At 41.8% G+C, this 20,790-nt stretch overlaps 1 protein-coding gene across 1 annotated transcript in view; it reads right to left on the bottom strand.

The window, feature by feature from the left end:
- LOC124151321 (synembryn-A-like) overlaps positions 1-20,284 on the bottom strand; it is a 28,582-nt gene extending 8,298 nt beyond the window's left edge. Inside the window, exons 1-14 of the mRNA XM_048385651.1 lie at positions 20,027-20,284; positions 18,976-19,023; positions 18,563-18,782; positions 17,433-17,502; positions 17,248-17,323; positions 15,289-15,347; positions 13,529-13,709; positions 8,116-8,210; positions 6,934-7,105; positions 6,367-6,465; positions 4,441-4,505; positions 3,461-3,543; positions 1,851-2,004; positions 325-444 (exon numbers count right to left, since the gene is read on the bottom strand). Of these exons, the coding sequence (XP_048241608.1) occupies positions 325-444; positions 1,851-2,004; positions 3,461-3,543; positions 4,441-4,505; positions 6,367-6,465; positions 6,934-7,105; positions 8,116-8,210; positions 13,529-13,709; positions 15,289-15,347; positions 17,248-17,323; positions 17,433-17,502; positions 18,563-18,782; positions 18,976-19,023; positions 20,027-20,110 (1,526 nt within the window). The 5' untranslated portion in view covers positions 20,111-20,284. The remainder of the gene's footprint in view (positions 1-324; positions 445-1,850; positions 2,005-3,460; positions 3,544-4,440; positions 4,506-6,366; positions 6,466-6,933; positions 7,106-8,115; positions 8,211-13,528; positions 13,710-15,288; positions 15,348-17,247; positions 17,324-17,432; positions 17,503-18,562; positions 18,783-18,975; positions 19,024-20,026) is intronic.
- Between the last annotated feature and the right edge of the window lie 506 nt (positions 20,285-20,790).

Raw genomic sequence — 20,790 nt, 5'->3', positions numbered from 1 at the left:
ACCTTGAGGCAGCTTCTGTCCTCTGTCCATGTTAGTAAGTGAGTGAGTTGGGTTTAACGCCGCTTTTAACAGTATTCCAGTTATATCGCAGCGTGTCAGATTAATGTGGGAGGAAAGCCTGAAGTGATGCAGGTCTCAGACGTTAACAATTTTGGTGAAACCCACGAGCACAGGGATGGTGCTGACAAACCTAGAAACGTAATTCGGGATTCGAACCCCAAATCAGAGGTTTTTGGCGTGCCCAAGGGATGCAACTCTGCACAGCGAATCGTGGCGCCTTAGACAACTGGGCAACCAGTGGCCCCCTGTCCATGTTAGACTCACCTGTGTAACTTGTCCATAGCATCCACCAGCTTCATGGCTTCATGCTCCTTCTGCTCTTCAGACATGCCCTCCATGGGGTCAGGCTTCGACTCCTCCCACCGACCAGTCACAGGGTTTATTCTGAGGTGATAGTGAGTGAGTGAGTTTCAGCAATATTTCACTACTTCAGCAACATAAAGGTGGGGGACAACAGAAATAAGCTTCACAGACGATCAATGTAGACATCACAACCCATCAGTGTGATAAGCCTCAAACCACCTTAACCATTTGGCTCCCTACGCCTATTGTCATTTGCCCCTCACAACAGGTGGGTTAGTGAGAAGAGCTCCAGACAAGCTCAAGGTAACTGTTTGACTGTCATTCAAGAAGTTGGTGAGTAAATAGGAAAACATACAACTTAATAGAAAAGAACTTCACGTTTATAGCATATAGCAACATTTCAATGTAAAATCGAGCCTTATAACCGTGTGAGAATCTACATCTACATCAAAACATTGCTGGAGCTTGATAACTGTGTGAGAGTACATGGAAACATTGCTATAGGCAACAAACTAGGAGCATCTTCCCGAGGCAAGAGAGTTCACTGACTTTAAAAGACGAGTTTCCACCCTTGCCAAACTAGGCTGGAATTACTGGGCTCGATCGGAGCGCCACCAGTGGCTATTACCAGTTATGTCCCTTCTATGCCTCTCCTATGAACCAATCAAATTCCACCTTACGTATCACTTGCGTTTGCTTCACACAAAATGGTGGCACCCAGTCAGGATGATCTGATCGATAATCAAGATCTATATTGTGATAAAAGGGGTCTTACATCGCGAAATGCCTCAAATCACGTGAGCACCTTGATTAAAAACATGAAAAGATTTGGAAAATATCTGCTGACAACAAGTTGGCAGTGCACAAGCTTCGCAAATCCTGCAATCGACCAAAATCTGCATGACGGTTTATGAACCTGATTTCGATTTCAGTGCGCGATTTTGATTGGACTATACATTAGTCCAGCCAAAATGAAGCTCCATAATACCAGCCTAGTACGGCAAGAGGGGAAACTGGACTTTCATAGTCAGTTAACTCTCTTGCCACAGGAAGACGACCAGAAGTTGTTATCCATAAAGTTATATATCTCCTTATAAGCTCAAGGTACTGACTTGACATTTTTTTAAACATTATCATGATCCTGGGCACACTAAAAATCCCAAACCCTACATCCATTTACATTATTTAGTTACTAAACAATACATGTGCAACAGATATTCCTACTGGTTCAAAAATTTCATTATAAACAAATGGTTTGGTATTGCTGCATATCTAGAAACATAAAATACCACTATCTTCTATATCTATCTCCCCCTCTCCTATCCACTTTCTCATCTACCTTATCCGATCTTTTTTATACTGTATAATATCTTCTATTTCAAATGATTCAAAATATCCCACCATCCCCTGATCACATGGGGCTACATGTATATCATGGCTATTTATCTGCAAATATAAAATATAGAAATAAACAATGATATCCATACTGGTCTTTCAATTCTGAGTACTCCTCTGTGTCCGTGTCCTCAGAGTCGCTAGAGTAGTCTCCCTTGGGGTTCCCCTGGTCCAGCTTGAGCAAACCGAACTGCGCCAGCAGCCCAGCACAGTTGCCGTAACCTGTGTACTTCACCATACGATTCACTGCAACAACAGACGCACTCAGACACTAATGATGGGAATCGATCAAATCAGTTCAAAAATGCAAGTTAAAAAATGTCATATTATTCTTGTTTTAAAACTTATGTTAAATGTGAACCTTATTTGTCATTCTCAAATTCGCAAAATATGAAAACAACCCTCACAAGATTCAGACTGAGTTGTCATACTTTGGAAATTGAGAATGGACGTCATTATAAAATCCAAGAAATTTAAGAAAATGCAAACTTTGTAAATTAGACTGTGTTGAAACCGAGTACCACTTCCTGCTTATTTGTCCATCGTATGTCAAGTTACGGCAACTATATCTCAAAGCAAATTTCTATTGTCATCCTAACAACCATAAATTTAATATGCTTCTGTCATCACCAGATACATATATTATTACAAATCTAGCAAAATATCTATATTATGCAAATGTAGTAAGAAATGGGAAACTAAAAGCTTAAAACCTGTCTGTACTCAACTTTTGTACACAAAGGCTTGTGGCCTATATGTATTGGAAATAAAATGAATGATCAAATCAGTGCTATTTAGACCCATTAATCCAACAGTCTTGCACTCCGACTCTGACACACCTAATTTGCAACGAATTAATAAAATCACTCATAAATCAGTCTCGTTAGTCCGACACAGTGATCAATGTACTTAGTGGTCATCTGCCTGCCAGTACACAGCCCGTGTTTTGATGAGAGATGAGTCAGCTGGTAGCTGCATATTACAACGGCTGCAGAGATAAACTTGCTTAACAATAAACAATTAATGCTTTAACTAAACAAATCAGGATTAATCACATGCTTAGATTACCCCAATCTCATTAAAATCAGATACAAGTTCTCGCTACCGCTGAGGACATCCCATTACAGGTCACATCAGTATGACCTTTCACGAACTATGACCGACCAATGAAATGACTAACAGGAAGTCAACATTGGCCATTAAGAAAGCCGCCTTCTTGAGCCTTGCGGCACCAGTTTCAAACTGACGACTTCCATTCCAGACAATGCTTTTTAAAGTATTTTGAATAAGTCATACAATCCGTAACAGTAGTTTGTGTTAAACTTTAGAGGTTGCATATTTAGAAAAGATATTCTGCTGACAATGTAACATAACAATATGAATATTTCATTTTTCATTACGTGTTTGTATCGTTATCTATCATGTAGTTGTCCGATTTCCGATCACGAACGATAATACTACTTAAGTTTCATTTATCCGACATACTCGTTAATCCGACATATTCGTTAATCTGACATATTCGTTAATCCAATCTAATCATATGCAACCAACCATGTCGGATTAACGGGACTTGACTGTATACTTTCTTAAAAAAACAAATTATGTTAAAACAAGTTGGGTAGAGACAATATTTCTAGCTACAGGAGCTGAGATGGTGAGGATGAGGTGAGTATTGGAAACTGAATGGATCACTTGTACCTACCATTCTCTTTACACAACACAAACATGAAGTGAGCAACTAAGTCTTTAACTTCTGTGACAGGAGAAGTCAACTGTTTACACAATCTGAAACAAACAACACATTGTCAGATAATTCATACATTGTAATTTAATGCATTCACATGCTTTCAGGGCATGTAACTTTTACATCAAGATGTAATGTCCAAACTCCACAGAGGTTTGTTTAACAGTCTGGAACTAACATAACCTACTGCAGGGTTCACCAGAGCTCCAGATAAGCTGCGTATCTGCGTAAAATACGCATCAGAAATGCAGAAATACGCAGTAAAATCAAATTCAAGCTTATCAATTACGCAACGAACATTACAGATACGCTCCAAAAATATAACTTGTGCGTATCATCAAAATATTGTGAAATAACCCTGCGTATTCGATTAGCAAATCAGCAACTTATTTTGAAATTATATATGGACATTCCGTCAACCTTGCCAAACTCCACGATGACAGTTACATCATGATCATTTGCCATTACACTTTCTTGTGGAAGTATCGTGGTATTTTTGAGTCCTATAAAGCTCTCGAACCCACACGACACCAGTTTGCAGGGACTAGATGAATAGTGTTTTTAAATATTCAACTTAAATACCCAACTGTGTAAAAACTATTGTAATGGAAATATGAATACCCAGAGATAATTACTGATACCCAATGATTTTAAAATGCATGGGTAAAATACCCACAACACCAAAAGCTTATCTGGAGCTCTGGTTCACTCTAGGAATTTTCTGACATAGGCTCTTTATGTGAAAATTTAAAATATTTAAGAGGTAGTCCCACACTTACCCATACAGCACAATGCTTAAATGCCCCATTGTATCTGAAAGTTTTAGGGCCAAAAGCACAAGGCCCCACCCTAGAATTATCCCTGCTACTGTATATGTTGCAAAGAGTCGAGTTCGGGCACATAGACTCAAATGTCTTTGCACTATGTCTGGGTCTCACCTGTTCCTCAGGGAGTCCCCCTCTTCCGGCAGCCTCTTTACTTCTTCCCGCAGCGGAGGCAGTATCTGAACACAAGCACATGTGTTGTCATGGTTATGTGGAATTGGAAGTCATGGGGCAGTATCTGAACACAAGCACATGTGTTGTCATGGTTATATGGTATAGGAAGTCACTGGGCAGTATCTGAACACAAGCACATGTGTTGTCATGGTTATGTGGAATTGGAAGTCATGGGGCAGTATCTGAACACAAGCACATGTGTTGTCATGGTTATGTGGAATTGGAAGTCATGAGGCAGTATCTGAACACAAGCACATGTGTTGTCATGGTTATGTGGAATTGGAAGTCATGGGGCAGTATCTGAACACAAGCACATGTGTTGTCATGGTTATGTGGTATTGGAAGTCATGAGGCAGTATCTGAACACAAGCACATGCGTAGTCATGGTTATGTGGAATTGGAATTCATAGGGCTGTATCTGAACACAAGCACACATGTTTTGCAGAACAAAGACCCTGAGTTAAAAGGGAGAGTTGGAGTCAGATACAGTTTATCGTCTACATTCCCCACCAGAAAAGACCCTGAGTCTGAAGGGAGAGTTGGTGCCAGTTACAGTTTAAAGTCATCATTCCCTACCAGAACAAAGACCCTGAGTGTGAAGGGGTGTTGGCGCCAGCTACAATTTAAAGTCTACATTCCCCACCAGAACAAAGACCCTGAGTCTGAAGGGAGAGTTGGTGCCAGCTACAGTTTAAAGTCATCATTCCCTACCAGAACAAAGACCCTGAGTCTGAAGGGAGAGTTGGCGCCAGCTACAGTTTATAGTCTACATTCCCCACCAGAAAAGACCCTGAGTCTGAAGGGAGAGTTGGCGCCAGCTACAGTTTATAGTCTACATTCCCCACTAGAACAAAGACCCTGAGTCTGAAGGGAGAGTTGGCGCCAGCTACAGTTTATAGTCTACATTCCCCACCAGAAAAGACCCTGAGTCTGAAGGGAGAGTTGGCGCCAGCTACAGTTTATAGTCTACATTCCCCACTAGAACAAAGACCCTGAGTCTGAAGGGATAGTTGGCGCCAGCTAAAGATTGGAGTCTACATTCCTCACCAGAACAAAGACCCTGAGTCTGAAGGGAGAGTTGGCGCCAGCTACAGTTTATAGTCTACATTCCCCACCAGAACAAAGACCCTGAGTCTGAAGGGAGAGTTGGTGCCAGCTACAGTTTAAAGTCATCATTCCCTACCAGAACAAAGACCCTGAGTGTGAAGGGAGAGTTGGCGCCAGCTACAGTTTATAGTCTACATTCCCCACCAGAAAAGACCCTGAGTCTGAAGGGAGAGTTGGCGCCAGCTACAGTTTATAGTCTACATTCCCCACTAGAACAAAGACCCTGAGTCTGAAGGGAGAGTTGGCGCCAGCTACAGTTTATAGTCTACATTCCCCACCAGAAAAGACCCTGAGTCTGAAGGGAGAGTTGGCGCCAGCTACAGTTTATAGTCTACATTCCCCACTAGAACAAAGACCCTGAGTCTGAAGGGATAGTTGGCGCCAGCTAAAGATTGGAGTCTACATTCCCCACCAGAATAAAGACCCTGAGTCTGAAGGGAGAGTTGGCGCCAGCTACAGTTTATAGTCTACATTCCCCACCAGAACAAAGACCCTGAGTCTGAAGGGATAGTTGGCCCCAGCTAAAGATTGGAGTCTACATTCCTCACCAGAACAAAGACCCTGAGTCTGAAGGGAGAGTTGGCGCCAGCTACAGTTTATAGTCTACATTCCTCACCAGAACAAAGACCCTGAGTCAGAAGGGAGAGTTGGCGCCAGCTACAGTTTATAGATTACATTCCTCACCAGAAAAGACCCTGAGTCTGAAGGGAGTGTTGGTGCCAGCTACAGATTTGTCAGAGTAATGACATTCCAACTTACCTTTGTCCTGCAGAACTTTCTTATTGAGCGGTTGTGTCTGCAGGCTTCACACAGACAGTGGAGGATCGGGGTCAGGCTCTCCTTAAGACTCTTGGATGGCTGCAGTCAATGGACAAAATAATAAATGTCATTTGAAACCACATCAGATTCAAGAACAGAAAATATCTAATTTTTACGAAGGCTGAAAATCAGCAGTGAATTCCTAAAAAATAATGTTCTTTTAAATAGAACAACTGTCTTGGGTTTCAACTGCAGCAACATTAAAGTTTACCACTTAAATCTAACAAGCACAAGTACAATCCTGACAGATCAGGAATCATTATTCATATGATGTGATCAGCACATCCTGACTTGTCAAAGGGACACAACGAAGGTCAAGTGACAAATCCAGTAAGCCTTTGTGGACTCAAGTCAATCATGATGACATTTTAATGTAAAATTAAGCATACCTTTTATAAAATGTTAAACACCTTATATATTATCAGAACATAATAATTTGTATGAACTAGTCACACAGATTCAGTGACAATGTTAAAATAGCGAAAAAAACCTGAACCTCATGCTCACCCTATCCAACCTTTTACTGAGAAATTCAATGAGGACAATGATAGCCTCCATGTTTTTGCCATCATATTCAACGTCTTTGTTCTCGACACCACGCACATCACTCTCATTGAGCGGGGTCAGCAACTCCTCGTAGAAGTCTACGGGGATGTTGATGAGGAGGTTGACTGTGTGGCTGAAAACATCAACATTTTAACAACATTCACTACATGTGGTTGTGAAAAAGAACTTCTTAAAGTAGCCTTAAAATAAGCTTAAAGTCACTTCACCTTAGAGAAACCAATGAGAATGGCCTGTAGCTGTGCATCTTGGATTCAAACCTACAAACTGCAAATCCTTTCAGTGAGACAGCACTTGGGCACCCTGTGCCACCACCTCACCTTTCCTATTAATTCAGCTCCAGACAATGGGACAAGGAATGTCATCATATTCAGCATGTAGCAGGGCTGTGAGATCCCACAGATGACGTCCTTACCTTGTCAGTGTAGCAGTGTTGTGAGATCCCACAGATGACGTCCTGACCTTGTCAGAGTAGCAGGAGTGTGAGATATCCCACAGATGACGTCCTGACCTTGTCAGTGTAGCAGGAGTGTGAGTTATCCCACAGATGACGTCCTTACCTTGTCAGTGTAGCAGGGCTGTGAGATCCCACAGATGCATCCTTACCTTGTCAGTGTAGCAGTGTTGTGAGATATCCCACAGACAACGTCCTTACCTTGTCAGTGTAGCAGGGTGTGGAGTCACCCACAGATGACGTCCTTACCTTGTCAGTGTGGCAGTGTTGTGAGATATCCCACAGATGACGTCCTTACCTTGTCTGAGTAGCAAAGCATGGAGTTATCCCACAGACAACGTCCTTACCTTGTCAGTGTAGCAGTGTTGTGAGATATCCCACAGATGACGTCCTTACCTTGTCAATGTAGCAGGGCTGTGAGATATCCCAAGGATCATGTCCTTACCATGTCAGAGTAGCAGGGCATGGAGTTATCCCACAGAGGACATTCCCTACCTTGCCTTGTCAGCTTGGTGACAGGGTTGGCCCCTTTGGTCATGTGGACAAAGCATCAGACTTTGGAACAAAACGTTCATGGTTTTATGGCCACTACACACTCATCCACTACAGTTTCTGATGAGGGGGTGGGGGGGGGATGGGGAAATAAAAAAACACCTCAGTCCATCATTTACCTGTGAAGTTCCTCCTGTTTGTCTTTAGAGATGGTGGTGCACATGAGCAGATCCCGCAGCACGCTCACCAGCCTCATGAAGTGGGCCTCTTCCTCCTGCAACATTCAAGTACAGTGTTAGTCTAGTGTGTAGAGGTGTAACAGTACTATAGGAGTGATACGATTGGTTTCCTATCCAATACAGTACAATGAGGTTATTCCAAAACTATGGGTGCAATACGATTCATATCTAATACAGTACTTTTCTGTCATAAGTTGACTGCTTTCTGTTAACATGTGAATAACAACCCTGAATCATTTGTTGTTAAATTTCTGAGATTGAAGATAGGAAATTGCAGGGCAGTTACCATATAGGCTGGAGGGCAGTGTGAATGTTACGCTATTTATTGCCAAGCGGGAAATACTAGAAATCTAAGTATGCTGATTATTGAACAGTTTGTAAATTTTACATTAAATTGTACATTGATAATACTGATCCTATCTCACACTATGCATTTCTCCTTCTTTCAAACCAACATGGAAACATGCTTGAACAAAAGTTTTCAGCTTCAAAAAAATAATTCACGCGAACACATCCCAGTATCACCATGGTCACTACCCATACAAATGGGACACTATAAACCTGTCCTGACCTAAACACATGGCTATCTCTGCCACTTCATTCCCTTTCTTAGATCTGACAAGCTAGAGGAGCTGTGATGCAGGGATGGTCATACATAATCCTGTCTCACACCATGCATTTATCCCACGGTTGGACAGATACCCTGGCCTAAGTAATCTACAACCATGAGAAGTACACGGGGTACAGTGGTGCTAAACAGTGACACAAACAAGTCATAATACTGTCGCATTTCGTAAAGACAAGAACTTTTGAGTGGCCATAGTAGGCGATGTAACCCATTTACACTAGTAGGACGTAATATGAGAACAGGTATAACATGTGTCACATGTTTTCACCTAGGTCATTGATACAAGATAGATCGCGATGCTATGAAGAGATCTATTCAGCTTGCTACTTATAACCAATCTGGAAGGGGTCTCCAGCCAATCAGTTCTACAATAGAACCACATCTCTATTTCCAACAGACAGGAGAGCCAGCTTGGCATCTCTTTTAGAACTTTGTCAAAGCTATCGATCATGCCCGTGGGATTGAAGCATGCTAAGACGAGAAGAGGGAAGATTGACATCATCCACAAGAGGATCTTCAAAACATTATGGAAGCATGTACCTAAAGCAGAGACCTAAAGCAGAGGTGGGCAGGTAAAGGTTTAGGACACCGTCGAAACGGCTTTGCCTTGTGGCGACATCTATGTTGTAGACCAGAGTCTCTATAGACAAGGTCAATCAACCACTACTGGATACTCAGTCTGGGAACCAGAATAATGATGACTATAAACAAAGGAGTGCCGATTCCAATATTTATTCTGTAAATACAGGATACAAAGTACTGGCGACCAGGTGCTGGTACGGTATCATCTATCTGCATTGATGGGCAGTCGTCAGCTGTTACGCCAGCACCAAGGGATCCAACTGGTGAGGTGAGGTGAGGTGAAAAGGGGTTTAACGTTGCGTCCAAGATTACTGCACTTATATAGCTACGTGCATGCACGTGTATATGTGTGTGTGTGGCTGCTTGTACTAGTCCGGACTGATGCCGATTTATAGTACTAGCACACTGAGATACCATGCCGCAGTTTAACATGAATACCCCACTCAGTCACAGTATACTGACTCCGAGCCGACCAGTCCTGTTTTAGCCACTTAATGCCGAGCGCCAGACAGGGTAACAACAACTGGGGGCAATTGCTGTGCAAGGCCAGGGTAGAAGTGAGGGCTCTAGTCTCATGTGGATTGGATGTCACAGGAGGCAATCCAGCAAGGTGTAAGCTTGAAGGGTAGTCGAATGGAGCCAAAAGGAGACTGTGGTATGGGAAACTTCCGTTGTGGCCACTGTAGAAAGTGGGATGAAGAGTCTCTTACATCCACGCCGAAGTGGCTGTACCGCCGCTAGATGTGGAGAGCTTGAAGGTCATCTGGCATTAGGTCATCTGTGTTGAGGATGGACGATCTGGTTATCCCAGATATCCCACTGAGAACGTGGATCTCACTCGATGTAGCAGCTGTTAAAGGGTGAACAACTCAAAGTCCTTCTCATCAAGTGGTCCATTCTCTGCCAAAGTCAGATGACGAAGGATGCTGTGAATAGGTCCCAAGTGGGTGGTTGAAATCAAGACAAGTGGTCCACCAACTTGTAGGACTGAATGAGGGACTGTAGCTCAGCAACCGTGGAGATCTTAGATACGGTTATAGTGGTAATGACAGAGTTGTTTGCGCAAGGTAAGAAGCATAAGTGGAGCCCTTGAGTTCCGAGTCGATCCAAGATCTTGGTTGGTTGGTTGGTATGTTGTTTTACGCCGCACTCAGCAATATTCCAGCTATGTGACGGCGGTCTGTAAATAATCGAGTCTGGACCAGACAATCCAGTGATTGATATCATGATAATCGATCACTCAATTGGGATCGATGACATGCATCAACCAAGTCAGCGAGCCTGACCACCCGATCCCGTTAGTTGCCTCTTACGACAAACTTAGTCGCCTTTTACTGCAAGCATGGGTTGCTGAAGACTTATTCTATCCACGATCTTCACGGGTGCCAAGATATTGGTGGAAGTATAATGCGCCTCAGTGATAGATGTAGGGTTCCAAGCGACAACTACAGGAGGCGGGAGTGAGGTGGAGAAGTTCATCCTGCATAGGAAGATGGTGGAATTATTACCAATGCTGAGAAGCAAATTCGAGCTGATCAATAGGGTGAGATGACAGAAGTCAAAGTTGGTTGGCGGACATCACCTTGGGAATGACTCAAGGTAGAAGGTCGGTTGAGGGAAAGTCGTATCAGCCAAGCTGATGGAGACGCTGCTGTGTAAGTTCTAGATGACGCATGAGGATGTACGCTTCAAGGAAGATTCTTTGGGTGTGCAGGAACTTTGTGATTGGCTTGGTAATATGGGTAAAAATCCATGGGGACAGATTTGGTAGTTGTGGCCTTGGAAAATGAACCAGAGGAAATGGCGGTGCTCCTGGTGGATGGGTATGTGTAGGTACGCGTCCTGCAGGTTGAGATTGACAATGTGGTCTTGATCAATCGAAGTAGATGTCTTGCAAGAATGCAGCTGATATTGGAGATCATCCTGAGCTTCACGCCGACCTGATCTACCTGTTCAATGGCCGACGAGAGAGTCTTAGTGTCCCGAGGAGGTATCAAGGGCGGACCAGTATGATGCTGTAGAGCAGAAGTTGTGGTCTGTAGGAGCAACTCAGTCAGGTGTCGAAACACTGGTCTGGTCATGATGGTTCCATGAGGTAGGCAGATGGAAGAGCCTCTGTAGCAGGAGCTGCCACAGCCAGGGTCTTAGGTGGTGTGAAGCCGGAAACGTAGACCGTGATGTGGATCGACTGTCCGAGTGTCTATCCAGATGAGTGTCCATTGGAAAAGAGCCTTGACATCTGGAACGTCAACCTGTTGAACCAGAGCGTCAGTCCCCGGAACATCGGCCTTTACAACCCGAAAGTCGATGCTTTAAATGTCAACCTTTAGAAGAGATATCACAAGATCATTGATCATTCAAGCGATGGCTCTTAGAGGAAGCACGGCGATCCTTGTCAGAGCAAATTGGATCTCTGCTCTGTGGCTCTTTAGTAGAAGTAGAAGGCGAACTTAGTCGATCAATCCATGGACATCACGTTGAGGAGCTGGGGATGATTCTGCTGATGTCCATGAAATGCAAGAAGGGTTGACTGTATGGACTGTCAAGGCTGACGTAGTCAAGCTGTCCTTCAACATGACTGTGCAAACGTCCGATGAGATAGATTGTTGCAGTGTAGACGTGGTTGCAGATGAACTGAGGACTGATGGCTGGTTTGTTTTGGCAGGAACGTCATCATAAAGAACACTGTCAGACACGCCACTGTCCTCAACCAACAGGGAAGTGATGTTAGACGCAAGTGGTTTCAGGGCTGTTACAGTGGAGGGGACAGCCAGTATGGTGACGCGTTTAGGCTTCCTCATGGAGGAAGGCCCATGCTCAACATCCCAAGATTTAGATCGTTGGTCAATGACACTAGCCTAGATATAGAAAGACTTCCTCTGAGAGGTGGGAATGATGGGAACACTTGTGGTCTGGAAGGCAACAGATCATGTGGATCAGCAGTGGAGAAAATATGTCTGCAATCTTTGCAGGCAGGGCGTTGATCTCGTTCTGTTTCAATTCTCTTCAATTGTAGCAATTGCATTGTAGATGTTATCACAAGGAGTAGGAAGGTCAATAAAAAATATAAAAAATGAATTATCTTGGACTCAATACACTTAACTTTTTTAGCAATTGAGTTTTTACTCGAAGATTTCTCTCTAAATTGGGTTATTACATTTTTCATTGGGTAAACGTCTTTTGGTATGACATGTCCAAGGATTGAACCACCAAACTTCTGCTCTCAGGACAGATGATCTATCCACTAGACCACGGAGTTGTGTGTTGCAGTACATAGTTTACACATTACTACTGATGCAAGTTTTATCAAAATAACTGTATGTCAGTTTGACTTTAACTTTAATGAAGCTTCTAACATGTCAAAATAATACTAATACTGTTTCATTATTGTACATTATATCAATCCACATGATTAATTTTCCCTAGAACAGCAAACTGATAGTCTAAAATCTTAATAAATTGGACCTTCAAAGAAGTGAGCTCAGTTTTCCTATGAAACTAAAAAAACAGTGAGACTTTCTCAACAAAAACTATCCAAATAATTATTTTAGAGGCATAACAACCCTTGGAGGCTTGCAAATGCTATTTGTCAAAACTTCAGTATGAATGGAAACTGTTTAAGAATTATCTCCCCTTAATCCATTATCTCCCCTATTGCAGAATTTGTAAAAGGCTGTTAGTGTCTCAAAGATGATCTTGCATTGATCAATAAAAATCCCAGCCTTCACGATGCAGGCCTTGAAAGTCAATGCCTTGTGTGAACAGCATGTCATCGTATCCCAATTGCGTGGATCGATGATCATGGTGTCAATCACTGGATTGTCTCGTCCAGACTCGATTATTCACAGACTGACGTCATATAGCTGGAATACTGCTGAGTGAGGCATTAAACAACCAAGCTGTATGTATCTCAACTTTTATATAAACCAACGAGTCAGCCATGACATGACTCAGCTTCTGTCTGGCGAGTAAATGAGTCAGGGAGTTTAACAATATTCAACCACATCACTGGAGGGGTCACTAGCAATAGGCTTCACACATTGTACCCATGTGGGTAATGGAATGGACCTCAGGCCTTCAGCTTGACAAGTCAGTTCCTCAATCACTTAGCCAACCCACCACCCCACCTTTTTCTAGACTCACCTCATCTGCAGACTTCTTCTCAACAGCCACCGTGAGGTTGAAGAGGATCTTGAGGATTTCGCTACACAGGTCGACATCCTGGTCACCAAGCCCTGTCCTCTTCTCCTCCGCAGCTCGCAGTGTGAGGTCCAGCACCTCCATCAGATACGTGAAGCCATGAAGTTCATACCGGATCTTTGGTCTGAAGGATAGTCACAGACATGGTACAATAAAGGTGAGGTGAAATGGGGTTTAATGTCACGTTCAAGATATTTGATATTGAATGTCACATTTATCAAATAAATGTAAAATGATTGAAAAAAAAAATTGAAAAAAAAAAGATATTTGAACTTAGTGATATGCATGAGTGTGGGTGTCTGATTGTACGAGTCCGGAATTCCAGTTTTATGGCACTAATCAACTAAAGTATCATGCCACAGTTTAAGATGGATAACCCACTCACAAACTGTATACTGACTCCAAAAAGACCACTCCTTGAGTTATCCCCCTAATGCCGAGCTCCAGGCAGGGTAACAACAATTACCATCTTTTAATGTTGTTCGGTATAATGCGGCCAAGGATTGAACCACCAACCTTCCAATCTCTGGGTAGACGCTCTATCCACTAGACCAAGAGGCGGTCACATGGTATAGTAACAAAGTAACACTCCTTGGATGCAATACAAACAGGGCAGTGTTCAGCAACTGTATTAAAGAACTATAACAGCAATACTTTCTAGGTTTAGCCACTGACCTATAACTCTAGTTCAATAACCCTTCTATCATGAGTGAGTGAGTAAGTTTGGTTTTACGCCGCTTTTAGCAATATTCCAGCAATATCACGGCGGGGGACACCAGAAATGGGCTTCACACATTGTACCCATGTCGGGAATCGAACCCAGGTCTTCGGCGTGACGAGCGAACGCTTTAACCACTAGGCAACCCGACCGCCCCCCTTCTATCATGAAGGCAAATGTTACCAGTTGTCAATATGCTTAGGAGCAAACAAGTCACAGAAGACAGTGAGTGAGTGAGTGAGTGAGTTGGGTTTAACGCCGCTTTTAACAGTATTCCAGTTATATCGTGGCGTGTCAGCTTAATGTGGGAGGAAAGCCTGAAGTGATGCAGGTCTTGGACGTCACAGAAGACAGTCAAGTGAACATAGCCGGTACAGTTTTCCATCTTAGTTACCAACTAAATGACTTCTTACAAAAGCAATTCAAATCTGAAGATAATATAGAACGAAAACCTAAAATGGTTGTTATTACCATCATATAGAATTACATACCAATAGTATTTTTTAGTATAGCAGTGTTCGAAGTTAAGGGGTCCTAGGGTGTTAACGCTATACCATTAACGCTTTACTTTTTAACATTAGGGCTATGACAAGAGCCCTTTGACTCATGCATAATTTCAAACACTGGTATAGTGAAGAGAATGTATGGATGTATACTTCTTTATACTGAAGAACATCGACAATATCTCAATAAATTCTCTTCCTTATGTGTTCCACTTCAAAATGCCTTTCAAAGACTGGTATAGTATATTTACAAAGATATGTACAAAATATTCAAACTTCTCTTACCCATGTCTTAGGTTTCAAATCAGTGTTGGAAAAATAGGGGTCCCTCAGTGCCATGAGGTTTTCTGCTTTAGTATTGAAACAGGGATCCCTTAAACTACCATTAGAGTTAGGACAAGAATCCCTTGATTTTCATGCTTAATTTCGAACACTGCATAAGGAACACAAAACAATCAGGTGTCTATGTAAAGATCAAGTACCTGGTCTGAATACATGTTGGCAAGGCAGTCAAGAGAAACAACATTCTCATGTCAAAGAACTGCAACAGAAAAATACATTGATGTAAAATGTGGACATACTCAGAGGTGAAATTGGGTTTAACGTCGCGTCCAAGATTATTGCACTTATATAGCGACATGTGTGTGTGTGTATGTGTGTAGCTGCTTGTACTAGTCCGGACTGATGCCAATTTATAGTGCTAGCACACTGAGATATCATGCCACAGTTTAACATGAATACCCCACTCACACACAGTATACTGACTCCGAGCCGACCAGTCCTTGCTTAAGCACCTTAATGCCGAGCGCCAGACAGGGTAACAACAAGTACCATCTTATAGCATCTTTTGGTATGACGCGGCAGGGGATCAAACTCCGGACCTTCCGCTCTCCGGGCGGACGCTCTACCACTAGACCAGGGAGGCGGTCAGACATACTCAGAAAACCAGTTGCCTTGGTTACCAACAGGAATCATTAAGTAACAGGACGTAGGTGAGGCCTTTTACAACACTGAACCATCATGATGACGTCACACTATTGTTGTTGTTGTTGATTCTCAGAAGATCACTGCCATTCAGAATTAAATACAAGCAAAACGGACACAACTGTAGGTCATTATGCAAATTCATAGAGAAATTACTGTAAATCTTGAAATTAATGCATCTCCAAATTAATAGGACTGCTGACCCCTACCCAAAAATGTGGCTCATTATTAATGTGACACTCCTCCCCCTGACACCCAACCCACCATACCCAGTGGAATGATATATATCCTTACCTTAATCCAACCTTACCTTAATCCAATCAAACAGCAAATAGCCCCTGAATATATGGTTGTTTGTGTTAATATTCAAGTTGGTATTTCCGCTATCAAAAGTGTGCCATGAGGCCGTCTCATTGTTGATAGTCATTTTGGAGACATAAATGCAAAGTTTAGTTAATGCAACCAAAGACCACTCGCATTTTTCGCATTTAATTCATGCATGAGTTAATTTCAAGATTTACAGTAAAGTATATATCAACTGTGACATGGCATACAATATCTAAAGTCGGAGAAATCACTCAAATCTGTTGATTCTGGAAGTAAAATCAATTCTCTCTGCTTCCCTTCCAGAATTAACAGATTCGAGGCATTTCTCCAATACGTAGGAAACGCTGGAGACAGAAATTGTGAAGCCATTTAGTCAGGACGCTAGGCTCAGTGGTTACAATATTTCTTCCTAACACAGGACCTTCAATGTCTTATCGCATACAAATTGAGATTAGACTGAAACAATTTATACCGAGTCCTGTGGGACACAAAAACATATGGCTGTTTGAATCATTAACTTTATTAATATTATCATAGAGGACATGTTTAGGGTGTCAACAGGTGACTTTCATCAATTAATCTGACATCTATGACACGTTTATGACTATGTGCAATGATAAAGTTCTTGGAAATCAAATGAAGCATGCCACAGGTTACCAGCCTTGGACCATAATAGTCATGTCTTGGAACCCTAAAATTGGTCCCCTGGACTCCAAATATGTAGATCCAGGTAAATCCCTATTATTTACTATCCCAAAACACACTTGCATGAGAACCTCTATATACACGCTTTATAGTCAACATAGCAGGTAAAATATTACAAAGAATTATTATCATACCTCCATGTGAGAGTGATGAGATCTGATTGGTCCACGTGATCCTGATAAAAGATATTATGTATCCCACCTTGGAGGGAAATAAATTTCTCAGGAGGCGAATAAATATGTTATACCCCGCATGTTAATAGTTGTAGCATGATCACTAGGGTCAGGTCTTATACCACGAGACTGAGGCGAGTGGCATAAAACCTAACGAGGGACGCACAAAACCCCATGTGCCCCTTGTGATGATGCTACAACTGATAATATGCTGTAAAACTAAAATATATCAGGTCACTCAAGAGGAAATACCTTTATCTCATAGTTGAGGTCAGGGTCACCGTATGTTTTCAATCTCTGCACCAAGCCAACGATGCATCCCTTTTCACTGAAACAATAAATAGTTATTATCATCAGTCAACCAATCACGCGTCTACAGAGTTGAGCTGAGAACAAAGCAGTGGCCAATCAAAGTACATGTTAGGAAGATGACTCACCTGCAGTATCTTTGAGCAACTGTACTGTTGAAGATGAGATTGCACAGGCATTTCTGGCTTTCAACCATCACTGAAAATAAAATATAAACGTCTGATTGCTTTCAACATGTTCAACATGTTCAATGTTTTACACATACATATGAAAACACTTTCAAATTAATGAACTTTGCCCAACACAATGAGTCTGGTTACAATGAAGTTGGTCCCCTTATGATTTCCTATCATACCTAAGGTCAATTCAAACCAATTTGTTTGTTTGTTTGTTGTTTAACGCCACACGCAGCAATATTCCAGCTGTATGACCGTGATCTGTAAATAAACAATTCTGGACCAGACAATCCAGTGATTGACATCATGAGCATCGATTTACACAATTGGGATAAGATGACATGCATCAACCAATTCGGCAAGCCTAACTACCCGATCCTGTTAGTCACCTGTTACGACGTGCACAGGTTGCTGAAGACCATTTCAAACCCACATCTTCACGGGTCAATTCATACTCGCCAGACATTGTGAACAAACAATCCCCAATTAGTCCACCAAGTTGTCTACAGACATGAAATTAAGAGGACCTCCTTATCGTGATAAAAGATCTGCAAAACAACATACACTTGAACTTCGTGTAGAAAGTGGATGTGTTAAATTCCCAGGTGTCTGAAACTTACCTTCTAACATCACAACTCCTTTATATATTTATCATCATTTATACTCGGATCTGTTGAACTGGATGTGGCAAAGTGCCGGTTGTCTTGAACTCATTTGGGAGTCTCAAGTATCCAAATTATGCATAAAATTCCCCAGATGACTCAAACAGTTCAAAATAAAAAATAACGTCCACACACCCACAGTTGCAAACTTTCAAACAGATTAAGATTATGTTAGGGAATTTATTATTCGACAATCGACTCATACAACGACGCTGATCCAAACAGTGACAGTGTCATTGATGCTTCGCCTGAGTTGACTGTCAATAGTCTGGGCTGCATGTATGCCTTAAAATCCAGAGTTGCCTCGAAGCCCGGATAACTCCTGGTCCCCACAAGTTCAACGCAACAAGGTTCAACTTTATATTGTGTCTTAATTGTCAGGATGAACGTTTACATGATCACAAAATATGTGGTTCTCACCATCTTGGTCTCCATCTTGGATAGTGACACCCTCCCCTTCCTCTTCTGCGTAGTACTGCAGCCCGGACAGCTTGACCAGGAGCTCCAGGGTTTCATCCGACGTCAGTACCTCCATCCTTTCCTTCTCACGACTGTAGATCCTAAGAGCCTGCAGGCACAGAATCTGACACTTGGACGACAGTGCCCCCTTCAGGCGACCTGTGATTGTCTGCACGCATTTCTGCAAATAAATCCACGTAATTCTAAAGTTGAATCTTCTAGTCTATCCTATTATGATTACTTCGTTCAAAAGCGAGTGACAGAGACAGACATGTATTTCCAAATTAAACAGCCATCAAGCTTGGAGTAGGGTACAGTAGATTAAATGACCCATTCTTTCCCAGGGGCTATCATTATATATCAGTGTGGCTCACCTGTTTGAAGTCAGTTGTTACATTAGGGAAGCTGAATGTCTGGGCATTCTGAAAGGAGATAAACACAGCCATCATCATATGCTCATACAATTAATTACAAACATATCAGAAACAATATGTACAAGATTATTCAATAACAATCTTTCAATAGTTTTCCTTGGGTATTCCATATATTTTTACTTTGGTTCCAGTCTATTGTGTATTTAAATACGACACAGGCCTTTTTTAGAAACAATTCTCCTTAAACAAATGTACCCCATGTTTCTTTCTGTATACACAAATTTACCCTAGCATGGCAATTTTAATGGCGCTAAAGTCAGAATTAAAGGGTATTATGGTGAACAGCATAATTGCACCATAAGGCAACTGAGTTTACGTTACAGCACAACCGAACCTGGTTTTGTGCTTTGTGATAATAGAGCGTCCCTTTCATATTTTGCCATGCTAGGGTACTTTTGTGCATACTGAAAGCTGCCTTGGGTACATGTCTGTAGCACCTGTGTGGACGACAACATGAACAGCAATATATAACCCTGATAACATACCTCCGATCTGATATCATTGGGTAAAAAAACAAACAACTGAAATGCCAAAAACATTTGACACTGATATTATGCGAATATATGTGTATGTACATTCACAACACTTGTAACCTCTAATTTTGTCAGCATCAATCACCCAAGATGAAAAAGAATTCAGAATATAACAAAAAATTACCATGTAAGAACTATGCTAGATCTAGCTGGTAACAAATAAGATCGATAGATCAAAGTAATACACCGGATTAAACTTCGTTTACACATACACAAAGACAGTTGGTGTGCTATGTATGTGTTGAACTCTGGATCAACATGAAGGAGCAACTGTCAAAGATAGGATAACATTTCATGGGAAACCAATTAGGGTCGACACCTGCAAGCACTGCAACAGAAATCCTTAAAATCGCATGTCAGAATTGCACAAAAGAGCTGGGCGCGGTCGCTAATATAGATATCGCTACAAAAACAGGAGTACACGGACTAACACTATAAAAATTCTTCATGAAACTCACCTCTGAATTAAATGCTTCAAGCACTTTGGTAAGATCTGCTTCAGAACCGGACTGGATGGTTCGCAAACTGTCTTCGCTCAACATGACTGCCGCTCCGTTTAATGGGGCAGAGCACACGAAATCCGTTGTTATATACAAAATAAAATTACCTACAGATCTGAAAATAGATCAGTCGACGATAGATTGCCAATAACGTTTGCTAGAAACCCATAATAAGCTGTCTATTTTTTCTGATCAATTCTGTTATTGGTCATTGGCATTATTGAGACTAGTTACCACACGACTATTTCACACTGCTGTATTTACATGTTGTTTCAGTGACGAATACATTCCCAAATTCAGATATAGTTTCCGTAACTGATATACATATGGATACACAAGAGTCATAAAATAATAGCATTTTAAATGTGACATACACTAATTACCAAGTGTAGAAATTATTAATGGATACAGTATTAAGTTGTGACGAAACTAGTATGTCATAGAAATCATCATTTTCTGCTCACAAATTTCCCACAACAAGACTGTGTGACGTCAAATGAAATATCTCGGATACTGGAACCAGGGATATTTATAGAAACAGTCAATCAACAAGTCTAATGCCAGACTACGATATATACCCTCATTAGCCTCCTGGTTACCGCACGTTGTTCCATTATAAGTTTATTTACAAGAAACGCGTCTTTGCAAATTTCACGTAGATCTAGCTATAGGCAAGCTAGATCTTTTAAAAATGCTGGCTGATTAAAGATAAAAGGCAGCTG

The sequence above is a fragment of the Haliotis rufescens genome, unplaced genomic scaffold (assembly GCF_023055435.1).
Source record: "Haliotis rufescens isolate VD_foot unplaced genomic scaffold, xgHalRufe1.0.p SCAF_6, whole genome shotgun sequence".
Taxonomy (NCBI): Eukaryota; Metazoa; Mollusca; class Gastropoda; order Lepetellida; family Haliotidae; genus Haliotis; species Haliotis rufescens.
The sequence above is the reverse complement of the archived record's forward strand: the minus strand, read 5'-3'. Positions and strand labels throughout refer to the sequence as shown.